The sequence below is a fragment of the Alnus glutinosa genome, chromosome 1 (genome assembly GCF_958979055.1).
Source record: "Alnus glutinosa chromosome 1, dhAlnGlut1.1, whole genome shotgun sequence".
NCBI classification, from domain to species: Eukaryota; Viridiplantae; Streptophyta; class Magnoliopsida; order Fagales; family Betulaceae; genus Alnus; species Alnus glutinosa.
The window spans coordinates 52,766,552-52,783,559 of record NC_084886.1 but is presented as its reverse complement, the minus strand read 5'-3'; the positions used below and the strand labels follow the sequence as shown (position 1 = coordinate 52,783,559).

The 17,008-nt window shown below is 33.2% G+C and overlaps 2 protein-coding genes across 4 annotated transcripts; both read right to left on the bottom strand.

The window, feature by feature from the left end:
• Positions 1-1,442: 1,442 nt before the first annotated feature.
• On the bottom strand, positions 1,443-7,002 carry LOC133858284 (glutaminyl-peptide cyclotransferase). 3 transcript variants are annotated; one of them, XM_062293723.1, is made up of 11 exons: positions 6,657-7,000; positions 6,240-6,296; positions 5,524-5,559; positions 5,257-5,321; positions 4,955-5,018; positions 4,129-4,246; positions 3,783-3,880; positions 3,008-3,078; positions 2,823-2,850; positions 2,664-2,718; positions 1,443-2,162 (listed from the first exon to the last, which is right to left on the bottom strand). In XM_062293723.1, exons 1-11 carry the CDS (start codon positions 6,924-6,926, stop codon positions 2,041-2,043), a joined length of 984 nt encoding a protein of 327 aa, XP_062149707.1. In that variant the 5' UTR covers positions 6,927-7,000; the 3' UTR covers positions 1,443-2,040. The 3 variants fall into 3 exon arrangements, 1 of the variants encoding a protein (XP_062149707.1); XR_009898499.1 differs by having other exon boundaries at positions 2,033-2,162; positions 3,008-3,061; positions 6,657-7,001; XR_009898498.1 differs by lacking the exons at positions 1,443-2,162; positions 2,664-2,718; positions 2,823-2,850 and adding an exon at positions 3,372-3,478 and having other exon boundaries at positions 6,657-7,002.
• A 3,197-nt stretch (positions 7,003-10,199) lies between these two features.
• Positions 10,200-12,924, bottom strand: LOC133862748 (small ribosomal subunit protein eS10z-like). The gene is made up of 5 exons (XM_062298609.1): positions 12,796-12,924; positions 12,652-12,700; positions 11,573-11,852; positions 11,340-11,472; positions 10,200-10,488 (listed from the first exon to the last, which is right to left on the bottom strand). Exons 1-5 carry the CDS (start codon positions 12,796-12,798, stop codon positions 10,411-10,413), a joined length of 543 nt encoding a protein of 180 aa, XP_062154593.1. The 5' UTR covers positions 12,799-12,924; the 3' UTR covers positions 10,200-10,410.
• Between the last annotated feature and the right edge of the window lie 4,084 nt (positions 12,925-17,008).

Below are 17,008 nucleotides of genomic sequence, written 5' to 3'. Positions count from 1 at the left end.
TTAAAAATATAATAAACACAATTTAAAATAGAAAATGAATATTCTTCAGCTTAAACTATAGTTTCCACAACTAGAATTATAAAAAGGATGTTCTTCAGCTTCAACCCTTACAAATTTAAGAGGACACTCTTTGAGATTTGATATTTCATCGTTAAAATCCAATGGTGTTTTACTTCTTGGAATGTCAACTTTTTTTTCTTTTGAGTCGATAGTTTTTAATTTCAACGTTATTCATGAATTTAAATTTTTAAAATTAAATTACAATTCCAGAAGACACAAACAGGTTGATAAATAACAAATAAACAATCATAGAATAGAAACTAACATATATATATATATATATATATATATATATATATATATATATATATATATATATATATATATATATATATATATATATATATATATATATATATGTTTGTGTATGTATGCATGTATATAGTGCTTGGTGCAATCAAAACAATATATTGTTTTTGCCTTATCTACTCATTGGAGAAAAGAACATAGTTCACCAATAATTCAATAAAAAGCTTTAGAGTGATTAAAAAAAATAGACATTGATTCTCAAAAGACCAAGCGAACCTTTCTTATTTGTTAACGAGTATGTAGATGCTATTTTCAAAATTTTCCTTATAAATAAATTTTTTTAAAGACTTGTGGGGGCAGTGTTGGCCTTAATGTGGCTCCGCCACTAATTTGTAGACATAATGATTAGATCAATATGTCATTAATAGGACGGCTTGTTTTCATCGTTTATCCCAATAACCTATAAATCTTAGTACAAAAGACTAAAATTAGAGTTGTAAACACATACCTAAGTTTCTTTTGTCTTTTAGCTTTGTACTCTTTTATAAAATGAATGCTTGCTTGTAAATCTTTTTGAGAGCCGAGACATCAAATGTAAAATAAGTTTGAGGGTTCCTTTCTCTTTGAAGTTTTTCTTTTTTCTTTTTTTCAATTGGTATCAAAGCCAATCAACCCTCAAATAATTTGAGCTTTAAAGGTAAACCATGCATTTTAGAACAACCTTACCTAACCAAATAGCAACAGTTTCTTAATTACACTTTTTTTCTTCCAAATGAATTATAGCACTTCTTTTCACCAGCAAGAATCATCTCCATTTCATAGTCAAAATTTAAAGTTTGTGCATATGAATTCAACATTGTCAAGTCTTTTAACAAATTAAATAATGTCGAATCCTGTACATCATTAGATGCACTGACTTTAAATCCTAATCGTAAAATAAATATTATCCATTTCATTTAAAATTAACAAGATCTTATTTAAAAAGTGATTGTAGCATCTATGTTTCTTCTATATGACATGCTATTACTCCCCAAATAAATTATAACACATCCTGAAAAGCCCAAAAGAACAATAACACAAAAATCAGGAAAAGCCAAAACCATAATATATAAGTATAATCGGTGGATTACTGGTAGTTAAGAAGGAAATACTCTTATATCATTGGCCAATACATACTCTGGTCCGCTTAGACCTATGCACTACACAACCACAAGTAAAAAATACCCAAAGGAAGGAAAAAGAAAAATTCGAACTAATAACCTCTATTTTATAAAGCTATAAAGCATAATTCTAGGCTTCTAGTCGATTGAGCTACTCCTTGGAATCTCAATGAACTCTCTCTTACCTTAAACCCTTCCGCTCCAACTATATAACTTATTCCATCTTTTAAAGATCAACATGAAACTTTATCAGTTGAATCAACTGGCACCCACACGACTGATTTTTTTTATTTTTTATTTTTTAATCTTTTTCTAATTGGATTCCTTTTTCTCATCCAAATAATTCTTTCAAAAATGCCAGTTACTACCTTTTTACTACTACTGTAATTTGTTCCAAACACTGCTCTCTTTCCCAAAATGGCATCCGTTTCCTGTACAAATCTGTAAATAACAGTGAAATGCGTTTCCTGGACATTGACCTAATTTATAGGAGGAATGCTACATATCAACTCAAAATTGCAAGATCTTTAAGAAGTTCAGAAGTAGCATGTCTAGACCTTCAAGTATTTAGCTATGGCTTTGCAAAATGGACTGGCATCCGCAAGCAAAACCGCTCGATATCTCCACTTGTATATTGTTTCTTTGCTGAATCCAACTTGATCTCATAAAGCTTTGGCCAAAGTTTTCCGGTTACTGCAGCAAAAGAAAAAATCATTCAGATACAGGTAGCTGAGGTAGGTAAATAATTCAGAACCCTAATTCCAAGATATGGTCTAAAACAAGTCTTATTAGATGCAACATTATTCTTTTGAAAATACTTGACTGCAGAGCGCAGGTTCTATTAATAACTATCCACACATGAAAGAAATCACAAAGAGACAAAAACATCTAAATATCGAAGAATTGCAGGGGAAAAACTGAACTTAGAAGATGCAATATATGTTCCAAAGCCCTCCTATCACTGTTCCTATACAGTCAGCAATCTAACTCCAAAGAGGCAGTTTGACACATAATTATTTAGGATCACGCAAATCTGGGTACATGTTAGCGCTAATTTTGTCATAAAATCAGTCTACCTCAGTTAGCTCCCTATCCCGCTCATGAAACATCAAATTTCTCGAACAAGATATAGGCCACATGCAAGACAATACTAATGCTGCTTTTAGAAAAGGCATGTCAAATATTGGAGCTTACCAAAAATACGTTTCTCCTCACTATCCCAAGCTATGCCATTCAAAACATCAATAGCCTAGAAGGATGCAGATTTTCAAATAAATGAATTAGGTTAGGCAAGTGAAAGAAACAATTATCTTTTTTCAAATAAAGTTTTTTTTTTTTTTTTCAAATGCTTACAGAATTTGCAGCTGCTGCCACTTTTTCCCTGTAAGAAAAAAAAAATGAAGTGCAATTTTTTAGAAAATAAAAATATAGCTTTTTTTTTTATAAGTATAAAATAAAAAATATAGCTAAATTTATCTAATTCTTGAGTATAAACATCAGTCACTTCATCAAAAAGGGAAGGAGATGCAAAGCAAAACCTTAAAGTTTGGAGGAGAATCCATCCAAGCACAGTACCATCCTCAGGTGAAACTCTAGCAATGCAATCAGTCTACACATCAGAATATGAAGTTACAAGGTAATCCAAGACAAACAAAAAAACTTTTCAAGCCATGAATGTAATTTTATCTTTTCAAGCAATGAATGCAATTATATACATTGTGGATCACAAGGTCAGTGATAGCTAAGTAGCTGAAGCTTCAATGAAATCCACTCAGAAAACCCCGGTAGTGCAAACAGGATATCAATAAAAATATATTGCAATGAGAAGTTGCACCCAGGTCCATGCAAGGAAGCAGGGTTTAAATGGTCAAAGATGCTTTTGGAAATGGAGGAGCATCTCACATTCCAAATATAGGAGGTATCAGTAGTAGTAGGGGCCTTCATATGCTGTATTGTTATTGTCGCTTAGAACAGCTTCTGATCAAATGAGCGCCATTTTGGTGACATTTCTGTGGAAGTTTCTATTTTCTGTCATTATCAGTACCAATCCAAGACATGAAACCATATCTATGAACTTCCACTCAATCCTTAACATAGAAAAAATGTTTATCAAGCAAGTAGATGTTTCCATAGATTGGAAAATTTCAGATTTAATGCTCTGCTGCTAACTTTTCAAACAGTGATTGAATATCCTACCAAGGAATTACCATGCCAATACCCACTTAAATATGCACAACAATCTCCACTATGAAAAAAGCCCCCAAACAGTACAGAAAAAAAATGGTCATAGTCAATTGATGTGCAAGGACATACCTGCCAAACATTCGCCCAAACTTCTTTGTTTATAAACTCCAGTTCGTTAAGGTTGTGTACTTCATGACCATTATATTTGACAATTTTTTGTCCTATGACTGAATTAAAGAAATCAAATTAAATTCAGTAGTATCAAGCATAAATTTCTTGAAAGAAACAAAAAAAGAACGCAACAATTGAACAAAAATCTACCACCACATTTTGGAGGAATAAAAAAGTTCATGGAGGGAGTGAAAAACTGAAGGCTTGTGATAAATACACTAGCCCACTTTCTTTCTTTCTTTTTTGGGGGGTGAGGTTGGGTGAAGAAATGGAATTGACATTAAATGTTGTATACAAGAGAAACCTCTAAATGTTTGAGGGTCGATCAGATACAATGTTGAAGTCCCATCACTCCCGAACAAGAACTCTCCATCAGTTGCCAGACCCCAACCATCTTGCATTTGATGAGTAAATTTCTCAAACTGCACTAACCATAAAAGTATAAAGCTTGTTACAGATCTGGACCATCAATATTAATGGGCAAACCAAAAAGCACGCACCTTAGTCAAAAAGAACATTGCAAGAAAAAGTAACATTTAAAACGTTAGTGGTATGTAATGACATTAATCCAAGATAGATAAAGAAATGGATCACACTTTCTATTTTTAGACAACGAATCAATATCACCACAGAAGGAAATTGCAATGTAAAAGACATCAATTTTTCAAGATGGTAGGTTGTGATTGTCACAATTAAAATCATCCGGAAAAGAACCAAAATTATTCACATTAACTCAATGAGAGCACAAATCTTATTGGAATAGGGGCTTGCGATATCTCATCATACCAGCATGATCAGGCAGGGCAATCTTAATGGATATGCCAGCTAAACATCTCAAAGATGCCTGAAACACCTCCAATTTTAGGGTCTGTTTCGTAGTAAGGATAGAAAAGTAAGAGGAATGAATAGGAAGGACAGGGAAAAAAAAATAAAAAAATGGGAAAGATGTTGTTTTTCTTATGACAAACTTTTGTTGGGAAGGATGAAAAAGTATCTTGTAACTATTCATAGCGATTACCTTGACACCATTCAAACAACTTATTCTTGTTTCCATATTGAATTCGGAAGTAATAATTCAACAAATATAAGTAAGAAAAAAATTACATAAGGAAAAGAGGTGAAGCACAAACTTTGCTTAAATTATTTCGGTCATATATGAAACCGGTATTCTTCAACCACGTTACTTGGAACAGCCTATAGAAGAATATAAAAATTACAAGATTAGCATCATTTCTCTTTTAAATGTTAAAAGCACAAAACATGTAAAAATCAACAATTAAGAAAGTACATGAACAGATACAAGGCAAATGATGAAGCAAAAGGCTAAAATATATTGGAGGATCGGAAAAGCATAAATTTTAAATGAGTTAACCACAATTTACTAAAGAGACAAGAAAGTAAAACTGCAAGTCATAAATTTTCCCTTACGAACCTTTCACCAAGAAGAGTTAAACCCTCCCCAAAGTAAGAATCATCCATCTTTTGGAGAACCTCAACCTGTAGATAGCCAAAAACTAAGGAATTTATATTTGGAATCTTTAATCTAGCACCATTACAGTTAAGCATTGTGAATTGATTACTATTGTTTAGTCACACTGATTTCTCCACTACTCACAACTAAACTAAGTATTGCTAATCAGCTTATCCATATACAATCTTTGATACAAAACAATAAGAAATGTAAGAAACAGAAAACTACCTTCCCACTCTGAAGAGCTACTTTCCGAACTGATGACTGAAACAACACAAGTAAATAGACAGCCAAGTAAGAAATTGCACAAAAACCAAATGATGCTGGTAAGTAACAACAGCAAAGGCATAAAGCAAAATATGTAATTTATTTTAAAAATCTCTTAATGGGAGACTTAGAGGATTATACAAAATACACTTTGGAGAACTTACTTATCAAATAAAAGCCTGCCAGGTGCACACACAGACACAAACAGATTTTTGGCAATGAAGTAACAACCCAACAAGAAGATTACCTCATTTCTCATATGAAATGTCTGCCATGGATTTTTTTTCTTCTTTTAATTTAATGCAACATAGAGCCCCTAAAACAAATCGTAATTACAATGATGGCCACATATTATCTAGAATAACGTTGACTTCATATAATTAAAACAATCTTGAAATAACCCTCATAATGATTACAACAAACAACTCAAAAATATGAAAGTCTACCACTCATATATTAGACAGGTTTCAACAAAAAACGCATGTTAATTTGACTTAAAATAGCTGTCAGCTTAGAAGAAGTTACATATTTGATTTAAATGGATGATAACTCTGCTTAAGTCTACCTTGTGCGGCAATTGACCCTCCGAAGTTACTACTTTAACTTCTAGAAAGAAAAACAAACATATGCATATACATCAGCATATGTACGAAATCTATAACCAGAACGCAAATCACCTCCTTATAAAGACCAGTTGACTCAAATAGGGTGTTATTTCCTCCATAAAGAAGCCCCTGCAAGCAAAAAAGCATATACATTGTTATTCCTTTCCTCTGCACAGACATTAATTTCCCAAATAAACATCTAGAAAGTTCATATATGAAGGGAAAATACACTTCAAATAATTCTGAGAAACTCTTAAGGGATATAAATTCTTTAGATATAGCTTGAGGCTCTCGATCACAAATAATGTTGCATGCTACAACAAAACTAATCATTCAAATTATAAACAATGATCAATCATTCAAATTCGTAATCACAATCAGTGCAAAAGGCTTACAAAAGAAAAATAACTCATTCGCTTTGAAAAATCAGACTAGTCCATAGAATCAATTAAGAAAAATACAAAAAAGAAAACTTACGCGAATGCTTACCTGAGTGAAGGCATGGGGATCGTGAGGAAACTCGTTAACTACCTCGATCGTGTAGATTCTGGGAAATGACTCGTCAAGGGATTTGAACTTGCTCCACGCGCTCGATGAAATGCCCAGTAGAACAACAACAGAGAGAACCAAAAGAACCGAAACAAGCAGATAGGATTTTTCGTGGTTGGAAGAAGGGCTCGGGCGCAAAGCCATTGCCGTGTGCGGCTTAAGACTTGATCGCTTGCTGTGCTTTCTCTTGTGAAGCGATCCGATTGCCATGAAATGATCGAGGGTTGCTGTTCATGGGGATTTGGGTTTGCGACGACAATGAATAGGTACGCGCGGTCAGAATTAAGGAGTTTCACGCATTTTATTAAGAGAAACGGGACCACCTTGTTTGTAAAAATTTGTATCAAAACGTGGTAATAAATTATTACTCTTTTATTAAACGGGTCATTTTAGTTAGTTTCATGTTTCAATACAATTTGAACTTAACCAGCTATAAAGAACAATTTTTTATCCGATCCACTAATTCAATATAAATCCAACACAAAATGAAGGAGTTATAATTGAGTGTTCTAACATTTTTAGTTAAATAGATCGAATTATAGTTAATATATATAATCTTATACACATGATTCAATATGAACTAAGTCCCCAAGAAGTAACTCAATCAGTTGGAAACTACGTCTTATGAAGCAAAAGTCACTAGTTCAAATCTCCTCCTTCCTTTTTACGTGTACATGTAAAAAAAATAAAAATAAACACATGAACTAAAACTCAATACACAAACACAAAAGATAGCACAGACTTTCAAGTCAAAGAATCTAGCTAAGATGCGCCGGTGGTTGTCATCCTACACAAAATTGACAGACCCCGTTTACTAACTCCCTCCCCTTCCCCTTCCCTTCCCTCCCCTTACTTTTACCTTTTCCAAAAAACATCAAATTCAAAACATTCTTTTTTTTTATACTTTTTATATCACATCAATAATTTATTATTATTATTTAATTAAAAAAATCCACTACAATACAAATTTTTTTCACTTTTCCATATAAATTCTTTCTACTTTATATCACATCAATCACTTTCTATTTTCACACAACAAAAAAATTCTCACAAAGGGAAGGGGAGGGGATTATTAAATGGGGCCAGAGCCTCGAGTAACTTTAGCGTCTACCTAGAGCTCACAACTTTCTATTAGAATATGTAAAGTCTTAACACATGCGAAACCGATGCATGAATGAATTAGATTGAGATATTCAGCAATTGTTTTTTTTTTTAGAATATACATCTCCAAATAAGCTACATATCTGAACATATGAGTCTTGTATAAACTTTTTTAAGAATTTACTACAAATTGTTGGAGATTTCAATCCACGTTAATTGGGATTAGGATCCCGCTATTTCTCTAAAATTATGGGATCTATAATTTTGACAATCTAGACCAATCGTTACATGAAATGACCTGGTCATTAGTTTTCGCTCAGAATGTATGATCGATTTTATCTTCAAATAAAGGTTTATGTCAACGTATAGACACTATTATATTGGCTGAATTTTTTTATACTCATGTTAGATGTACACTCTTAGAGTGGCTGTTTATATTCACCGATATAGTATTTGTTGTTGTAATATTGATTTCAGTAATAAAAGTTTCAAACTTTCCTTAAAAAAAAAAAAAAGTTTTTAATTTCAAAATGTAAACATGCATGCTAATCAGACGTCCATTCTTTCTTCCACCTAAAACTCACATGCCCTCATTTTCTCTCATTTAGCCAAAAACCATATTTCCTTTCAAACCCCACAACTAAGATGTACCACCGATCAATCCTAGTGACCACCGACGGTGTCAACTCTTGAGGTGCTGCGACTACCTCTAAACATGATTAAAGTGGTATTACAACGAGGGAATGGATTAGGAAAGTTTTAAAATGAAAATTATGAATGTTTATAGCTTACATATGATAAATCTATATTGCATAATATTCATTTTTTTTCTCCTTAAATTAAGATTTTTATGTTTTATGAAGTTTGATAATACCTCTAAACATGATTTAAGAAATTATACCTAGCCTCTCACAGTACTTAATAAATTGAAGACGAGGTTTTGCATCTATATCACATAATTTAGATAAACACCATCGGTCCATCATCTATCTCCATTCCATTTTGAACATGGAAAAAAATGTCGAAAATATCAACTGGCAATGAAATGCACTCAATAAGTATGATATTGAAGAAGTGCGAGGGTATCCTACCTCGCCATTGAACTTCACGGCCAGTGACCATCGCTCTATTAGTGTACCACTCCAGTTTGACGAGTCGTTGATTTATTTGCAACGCAGTTAAAAAAAAAGGTCTTATTATGATGGTTGATCTCACTGTAGAAATGCATTGATGTTACTATGCTCTCCTCAAGATCAACTTCGATTCTCAGTTGAGGCCTGAGTGGGCATGCTTGAGACCTCGAAGTAGCTAATCAGGGCATTCTCATCCGGCTAACTATTCTTTAGCTACTACATAGTTACTTCTTTCTTTCTTTTTTTTTTCTTTTTATTTTTTTAGCTACTAACATTTTAAAAACATATCCATCATTCTTTCTATTTTAACTATCATTTTTCATTATTTCATTTTAATATTCTTTTCTTAGTATTTCTTTATTATTATTTTTTTCCCACAATCATATTTTTTTAAAAAAAATATAAATGTTTGTTTTCATTCTCCTACATATTTCTTGTTAATCTCTTCTTATACGTAAATCTATCATTAAATTTGTAAATCTCACATGTAGGTCCACAAATTTAAATAAAATAGAAATATTTGATTTATTCTCTTATCCATATGTTTTTTAAATCCACAATTGAATCTATAAAACTCACATATGAGTCACACAAGTTCAATGGTGATTTGCACATCTCTTGTATAAAGATAGAAAACATATGTGCATAAGAATGAAACCAAAGGTATCTCTTAAAAAAATGGACAAGAGTCGTGTAATACACCAAATACATCTCTTTTAAAAATTGAACAGTTACGAACACATTTTTAAAAGCCACGAACACTTGTGATAGCCAATCATAAGAACTTGGAATGGATGATTGGTTTAAAGTTGTGTTATTTATATTATGTTAGTCTTGATTGTAATTTAAAATTTCATAACCATTGCAATTTATGCTAGTTTGTATCTAATCTTGTGTCTTCATTTGCCAAATAAGCTATAATAGTCACTATTCAAGCGAAGCCACCAACACGAAATAGAACAACTAGCTTTAGTTGAGTTTGAGTTATTTGATTGATTAGGGTCTTGGATGATGGCGTATGCGCACACCTGTGCTGAAAAGTTGAGCAGGGGCGCCATCGCCTAAGAGGAAACTTCCAATTAAGGCTCAAGCATCCAAAAAAAGCAAGGATAATACAAAGGGTTTGCATTGTCAACGAATCAAACAAAACCTAGAGGAAGATCGAGAAAGAAAGTTTGGAGATGAAGGGAGTGAGATCACACCCGATGGCTGGAAAAATAATCTACTTAAGAGATGTGGAAACATATCGTACAGGAATCAGCTTAAAACATGATTTAATTTAATAAGCAACAAAATTTGTAACCATGCTGAAGCACATGATTTTCTACTTCCCGTCAAACCAAAACTCAAGGAATATATAGCTCATTATCTTAATACTACTGGAATTTGACAACTTTGCTGTATTCATTCCTAAATACCAAGTTCAAGAACTATAGACCATGAAGAAGCAGAGCATCATTTCACGACAAACTTGAACTAGGGGGAGTTGCACCAAAACCTCCACTGCCACGACCAAAGCCAGGCCTTCCACCAGGACCCTGCATTATCAAGAGAGCAAATGAAATAATCAATAAGAACAGCAATGCTACAAAAACATTTGGTAGGAAAATCACGAAAATCTAAAGGTAGAAACAAATCTTAAGATGCTAAATATTGTAAGCAGTATATGGTGATTAACAAAAATGTTACTTTTTACAATGATGACATACAAACCAATAAGCCACGAGTTGATAATGGCAACAACTAGCACCATATTAATGATTTAATCATTTGTCAAAGTTACTTCCAATTGACAGCAATCATTTCTCTACAAGCCTTTATCCATCTATTTCCATACCTATATATATAGCAGACCTAGTATTGTTATTCTGCCCGATACATAGTGTGCTTTCCAACAGTGGAACACCCGGATAATATATAATCATAGTTTTTCAAGAGACACTGACATCGGCATACTAACTAGAAATATACAACACAAGAATAACAGGAGAAACACCAATAACACTCAATAACCAGCGATATTCTTCAGAAATGAAACAAGACAAAATGTATAATAAAACTACATGTCACTAGACTACGATTCAGCTCTACATAATATATCCCAACTAGCTAGAAACCAGAAACAATCTGCAGAACAAAAGCTCAAAATAACTACTAATATGCTTACAACGTTAACTTCATCTGACAAAAACAAATGCAGACAGATAACATATTACACAAATGCGCGAAAGCTGCATGCTCATTTGAACATTTCCACCATGACATTACAATAGCCATTACCTAACTACACATCATAAGAGTAGTATAATTACCAGTAACAAACAAACAAACCAACTACAACATAAATAAACTGAAGTCCATTCAAAACATCCTAGAAGAGTTAAATTACCCTGTAAGAAGGCTGGAAGTCAGGGGGGGCTCCTCCTTTGTCACCACCAAACTCACCTGAAGGCCCACGTGGACCTCCACGATACCCATCACGATCACCAAACCTTGAACCTCCCTCAAAGCGAGGTGGGCCACTAGAAAAAAACACCACAACAACAACATATAAGAACATCCGAATAAAGCATTAAACTAAATGAGTCCATAAAGCCAAATATGCAGGAGATCTTATAATACCGTGGGCGGTCACCAGGTGGGCCTCCAAACGGCCTGCTAGGAGGTTTTGAGGATTTCTTCAAGGTGGCAGGCACGATTTCAGATGGAAGATTGAGGTAAGTTCTTAGAAACTCAATTCCATCATTCGTGAGGTACCAGTAATAGTGCATCCATGCGAAAGTCTCACGCACATACCCCTTTGATTTAAAGCTTTGCATTAGCTTAATCACCTGCAGATTTGGGACATCGATCTCCGGGTGTTTTGCAAGATTGAAATCCTTCTTTGCATAGCAGACTCCCTCTGTAGGTAAGAAAATGTATCAAGAGACGCAAAAACAGGTATTCTATACTCAGTTTAAAACAAACAGCAGAAAAACCAGCAACCACACAAGAAATGTAAACAAAAAAATTGTTGTCAATAAAGCAAAAAATCACCAGAAACCCCCAAGCAAACCAAATCCAACTATTTCACTTCCATTGTATCTTATCCTCTATGTTGCTCTTAGAAAACGAGAAAAAAATAATTACTCAATCTTTTAACATTTTCTTAGTTTGAAAGAAGAAAGAAAATCAGTAAAAGAAATATATATATATATATATATATCCCCAAAAAAAAAAATCACAAGGCTTAATGGGTCTATGTTTTTTCTCTCGATAAAAAAAAAAAAACCCAAATTTTGCTCTTTGCTTCTTTAACTTTTCTCAACATCCAAATTTAGGCTAAAAGGTTTTCATTGTGCACAATCAAAACAGAAACGATGACCCTCCACTCAATTTACATAGCACTATTCTTTTGATTATAGTCAAGTTGAGCTTTTTTTCCTTTTAAGATTTTGTTTTTCTAATAAATAATAGGAATTGGCAGGTAGTTTCCACACATTTATGGATTCAATTCTTTAGTATCTCAGAAACTAAACAACAACGTTAGGCACAGAAGTCCAAATTTTCTAACTTCTTCTCCTGTTCTTTTCCTTTCCTCGGTTTTCTCAGTAACCAAATTCACATAAAGCGAACTATAAAACAACAAAGTAAATTTTTTAAAATAAATAAATAAATAAATATGAAGCAAATGCATGCGAGAGAGATAGAGATATGGAGACCTTGGAAAAGGTTCTTGGAAATCTCTCTCCTGTTCTTCTCTGAAATAATCTGAAAATTGAACAAAACAAAACATTAACACATTGGACACGCCCAACGCAAACACACGCACACGGGGAGAGAGAGAGAGAGAGAGAGAGAGAGACCATGGTTGCGAGGCGAGGACAGTTCAGTCCCTTGGTTATTACGAGAGCAGCAGAGAAAAGAGCGGGAAGTAGAGGAGCACTGAAACCCTAGTGAAATGCCCTAGCCTACCGAAATGGGCGCAAATTGCAACATATATATAATTGTACGGGTTGCAGTGGGCCTGACTATCTGGTAACCTGATTCACATTTGGGTCCAACCCACCTGCTGGGCTGGGAGAACAGCCCATCTTTTTTATAATATTTTTAGAACTAAATTTTTTTTAAAAAAATAATCATTAGATTTTAATGCATTTTTTTAATATATATAACTATATTTATATATTAGAGACCACACTCTTATCTCACTTTACTAATGTGACGCTATCAATCAACTCTTGAATCAGTCTCTCCATCAATTCTTCCCTTCAAACATTTTTAAAAACATTACTATATGAATTTTCACCCCTTTAAAAATTAGTCAGTTTGTGAATCTTTCTGTCCAAACAAATAACATGGTTGAATTTATCATGGCCTTCTTTGGAACTAAATTTGTTTTTGTTTTTGTTTTTGATTTTAGTACAAATGTATGTGCAATTTTATGATTTACTTATGTGGAAAAATTCAAAATTTTATGTTCTTTTTTTTTTTTGTAATAAAATTCACATTCGGTGCAAACTTCAAGTACCCAAAATATCTATAACTATATAAATTTGTAAAACGCCACATGTAGTTTCACATATCCAATGGTAAATTTGCACATTTTTTATACGAATATGAACAAGAGATATGTAAGAAAATAAAACCAAACTTTCTCTTTTTTAAATTGAAAATTCATATTTGAAATTTAGTAATTTGCTGACATGATTTCTATCGCATCAACAATTTGGACGGAAAAACTAATAGATTGATTGGTTTTTAAAGTATTGAAAACCGATGGAGTGATTTTTTTAAAAAAAAAATGTTCAAAGCAATTTTTAAAAGCATAAAACCTTTGGATTTTTTTATTATTTTACAATTGTCCAACGATGTTCAAGTGACATTCTAAATCAACTATTAGATTTTATTTATTTATTTAATAATGATTAATCCAATGGTTAGTTAAGAATACAACATCAACTTTATTAAATAAAAATTAAATGGAATTAGATTATCTTAACATTTCTCGATTTATATAAGTTGGAAGTGTCCCAAAGGATTGAGGACATTAGTGATATAAATTGATGCGTTGGACAGGTTTTATTTAGTAAGAATTAGTATGCATTAACCCGTGTGATGTATGGAAAGAGTTATAAACCAATTGCTTAATTACCAAGACGGCACAAAAAATGCAACTGCCTCGTGCTGTTAAGATTTTTACGTGGAAGGCTTGTATAAATGCACTTTCGACTAAAGCAAACCTATTCAGACTAAAAATCACGAAAGATCCCCTTTGCCCGCTCTGTGGACTCATAGCTAAGACGACATGAAAGGCTGCCAAAGATGTCCAGAGCATGCGTGGGAGGAAGATAGAGCATGAGGATTTTGTGGTCATTAATCCCTCCTATGGGAATTGGAGCATAACGAAGTGAAATTTGTGGCGTTTGTGGCTCGAAAATTGTGGCTATGTCGAAATGTGGTGGTCTTTGGAGAAACTTTCAGCCACCCTTCCCTACTCGTTGCAAATGCTTTAGACTTCCTTGAGGCTTTTTGTAACGCAGACTCCTGTATGAAGACAAGGGTAACAGTAGATCGATCATACTATGTATCTCGTATGGCATGTCCAATTGAAGATTCTATCAAAGTCAATTGGGATGCAGTTGTTGGTAGGCATAAAATGAAGATGGATATCAGAATCATCATTTGAGATTGCAAGGGCGAAGTTTTAGCTACCTTGTTTGCTCCAAAGGATCATATCATTGATCTTGGTATTGTAGAAGCCGTAGTAACATAGAGAGCAGCTCATTTTTGTATAGAGTTGGGCGGGTCACCAACAGGTACTGCTAAAAGATGACGCTCTCCAAGTGGTGCAAGCTTTGTAGAAAGAAGGCAGGAGTTTAAATAAATATGAACATCTAGTTGAGGAAATTCGAAGGGTTAAATTGTCTTCAACAGTAAAATATCATTCATACCAAGCATCTCACTAATAGGACTGCGCAGCAGCTTGCAAAGGAAGCATTTTCTTTTAGTGAAGAATTAGTAGTTTCTTTAAGATATTCTACATTGTATTGTTGATGTTATTTCAATTCAGCATTGTGCTCAATTTGTTATAAATATATTTGGGCTTAGCCACTTTTTTTTTTTTTTTTTAAAAAAAAAAAAAAGGCACCATTTTCTTTTTAAGTTTTAACATCTATTAAGAATGAAACTTACAACATCTTGCTTATATGACATTGAAAGGATTGTGATGCTTTACAATTAATTATTCAAATTACATGTAATTTGAGCAGTATTAAGAGGAGTTACAAGATTTTACTTGTCGAGCAAATGCACTTCATATCAAGTTGTGAACAACAAATAAGTTTCACAACTCTCTCAATCAAATTACACACAATTCGAAAAGCCTTATCCTATCAAAGATAATCCTAAAAATGTCATGCTAAAGATAAAATTGCCCATAAATTCATAAGTAACTTATATTATATATTTGTTTAGAAAAAGAAAAGAAACACAATGCCAGATTTTATTTTTATAGATGAGTGAAACAATAATTTTTTGTAACAATATGAAACAAATAAGAAAATTACATATAACTAAGACAAATACCAAGAAAGTACACTATTCAATGCTTCAATTCATTTCACAGTCTCAAAGGATCCTCAAGAGGAAAGAATCAAATGAAAAAATTGTCAGCGATACTAGTTATAAGTTGTGGGTGCAACAGCACTTGACGGATTCTTAATTTTAGGCTAGCTAAAAAAACTTGAAAAATACTTATACAAACAGTTAAAGATTCTTAATTTAGAAGAAATGAGCGTCTCAGACAATAAGTTTTTTTTTAGAGAATTTAAGTGAAATAAAGATTTTCTTCGCTTCAAGTAAAATTAAGAGAATGAATTTTATTATTAAGATTTAATATTATTGCATTTAATGGCGCACACAATTACACACATTTAAATTTCTTATGAATAACGAGTTTTTTTTTTTTTTTGGGTGTTATATTGCCAGATTTTCTACTCCTCGTCCAACTTCCATTTATTAGTCTACACTCAGTCTGGAAGCCGTAAAATCTGAACAAGGAGCGAACCAGTCAAAATCAGCGATGTAATAAGAAAGTCAGTCGTATATCAATACGTGGCATACATTTTATTGTAAGTTCAGCATAAGTACCAAAGACATTATCACACTTGATCACGACCAAACAGCTATATATAGTGCAGTCGTCTCAAGCTGTAGCCTCATAATGAGAGAGACTGGTGGTCCATCCTCTGTACCTCAGCGTTACCGCCTTCTCTTGCAAGAAAAGTTTCTCACACTTTCTTTGCTCCCAAATGCACATCACACAACAAAGCCCTAGACATTTTCCTGTCTCTTTTTGCGAGAAAATCTTCATAGAAAAACTTCAAAAACCCGCTTTTGCAGCGATAGTTCGGTGCCCAGTCATTGTACGTACCTTCACACAGACGAGCTCACAGATTATTATAGACTGTATAATTTAGTCTAAAGGCCTTGATCGTTATGGTTTTTGAATATACGCACTTAATATGTAACGTTTTTGTAGGTTATTGAAATTGGTGCAGTTAAGGAACGTAGGCTTTGAGAATAGGAGATTAAGATTTGAGGGAAACTCATTTTGATCAAACGTTGAATTTTCCCGAGAAAATGAGCACAAGCAGTGAAAACCAGAGTTCGATTGGACAGAGTGAATCGGGTGGAACTGTCAATGAACTTCACGAGTAATTATTTTATTGTATCTTTTATGATATTTTAATTATTATAATATATATTTTCTATGTTGCTTACTGTTTGGTTGCTGAGAGAAATGGAGGAGGAAATGAAATTTTGTCTTAAAGTCGTATAAACTATGTAAAATCAATCGTTCATTCTGTATCTGTGCCTCAGAGTGCTACTTGCCTGATATTGGCATGTTCTCTTAACAATCAAATGGCGCATTATTACTGTTACTGTTTAGATAGTGACTTATCTCTTGTTTCAACGATTCAGACAACCAAAAGTTTCATATACAAGAGAATTTCTAATTTCTTTAACCGAGTTGGAGACATGCAAACAGTTACCATGCGGGTTGGACCTATCGAT

Coding starts and splice junctions, on each gene's coding strand:
- LOC133858284 (XM_062293723.1), bottom strand. CDS start 6,926: ATGGCAATCGGATCGCTTCACAAGAGAAAGCACAGCAAGCGATCAAGT. Junction 6,297..6,656: donor ATCCCCATGCCTTCACTCAG/GTAAGCATTCGC, acceptor TTTTGCTTGCAG/GGGCTTCTTTATGGAGGAAA. Junction 5,322..5,523: donor TAGCTCTTCAGAGTGGGAAG/GTAGTTTTCTGT, acceptor GGCTATCTACAG/GTTGAGGTTCTCCAAAAGAT.
- LOC133862748 (XM_062298609.1), bottom strand. Junction 11,853..12,651: donor TTCCAAGAACCTTTTCCAAG/GTCTCCATATCT, acceptor TCTTACCTACAG/AGGGAGTCTGCTATGCAAAG. Junction 10,489..11,339: donor ACTTCCAGCCTTCTTACAGG/GTAATTTAACTC, acceptor TTGATAATGCAG/GGTCCTGGTGGAAGGCCTGG.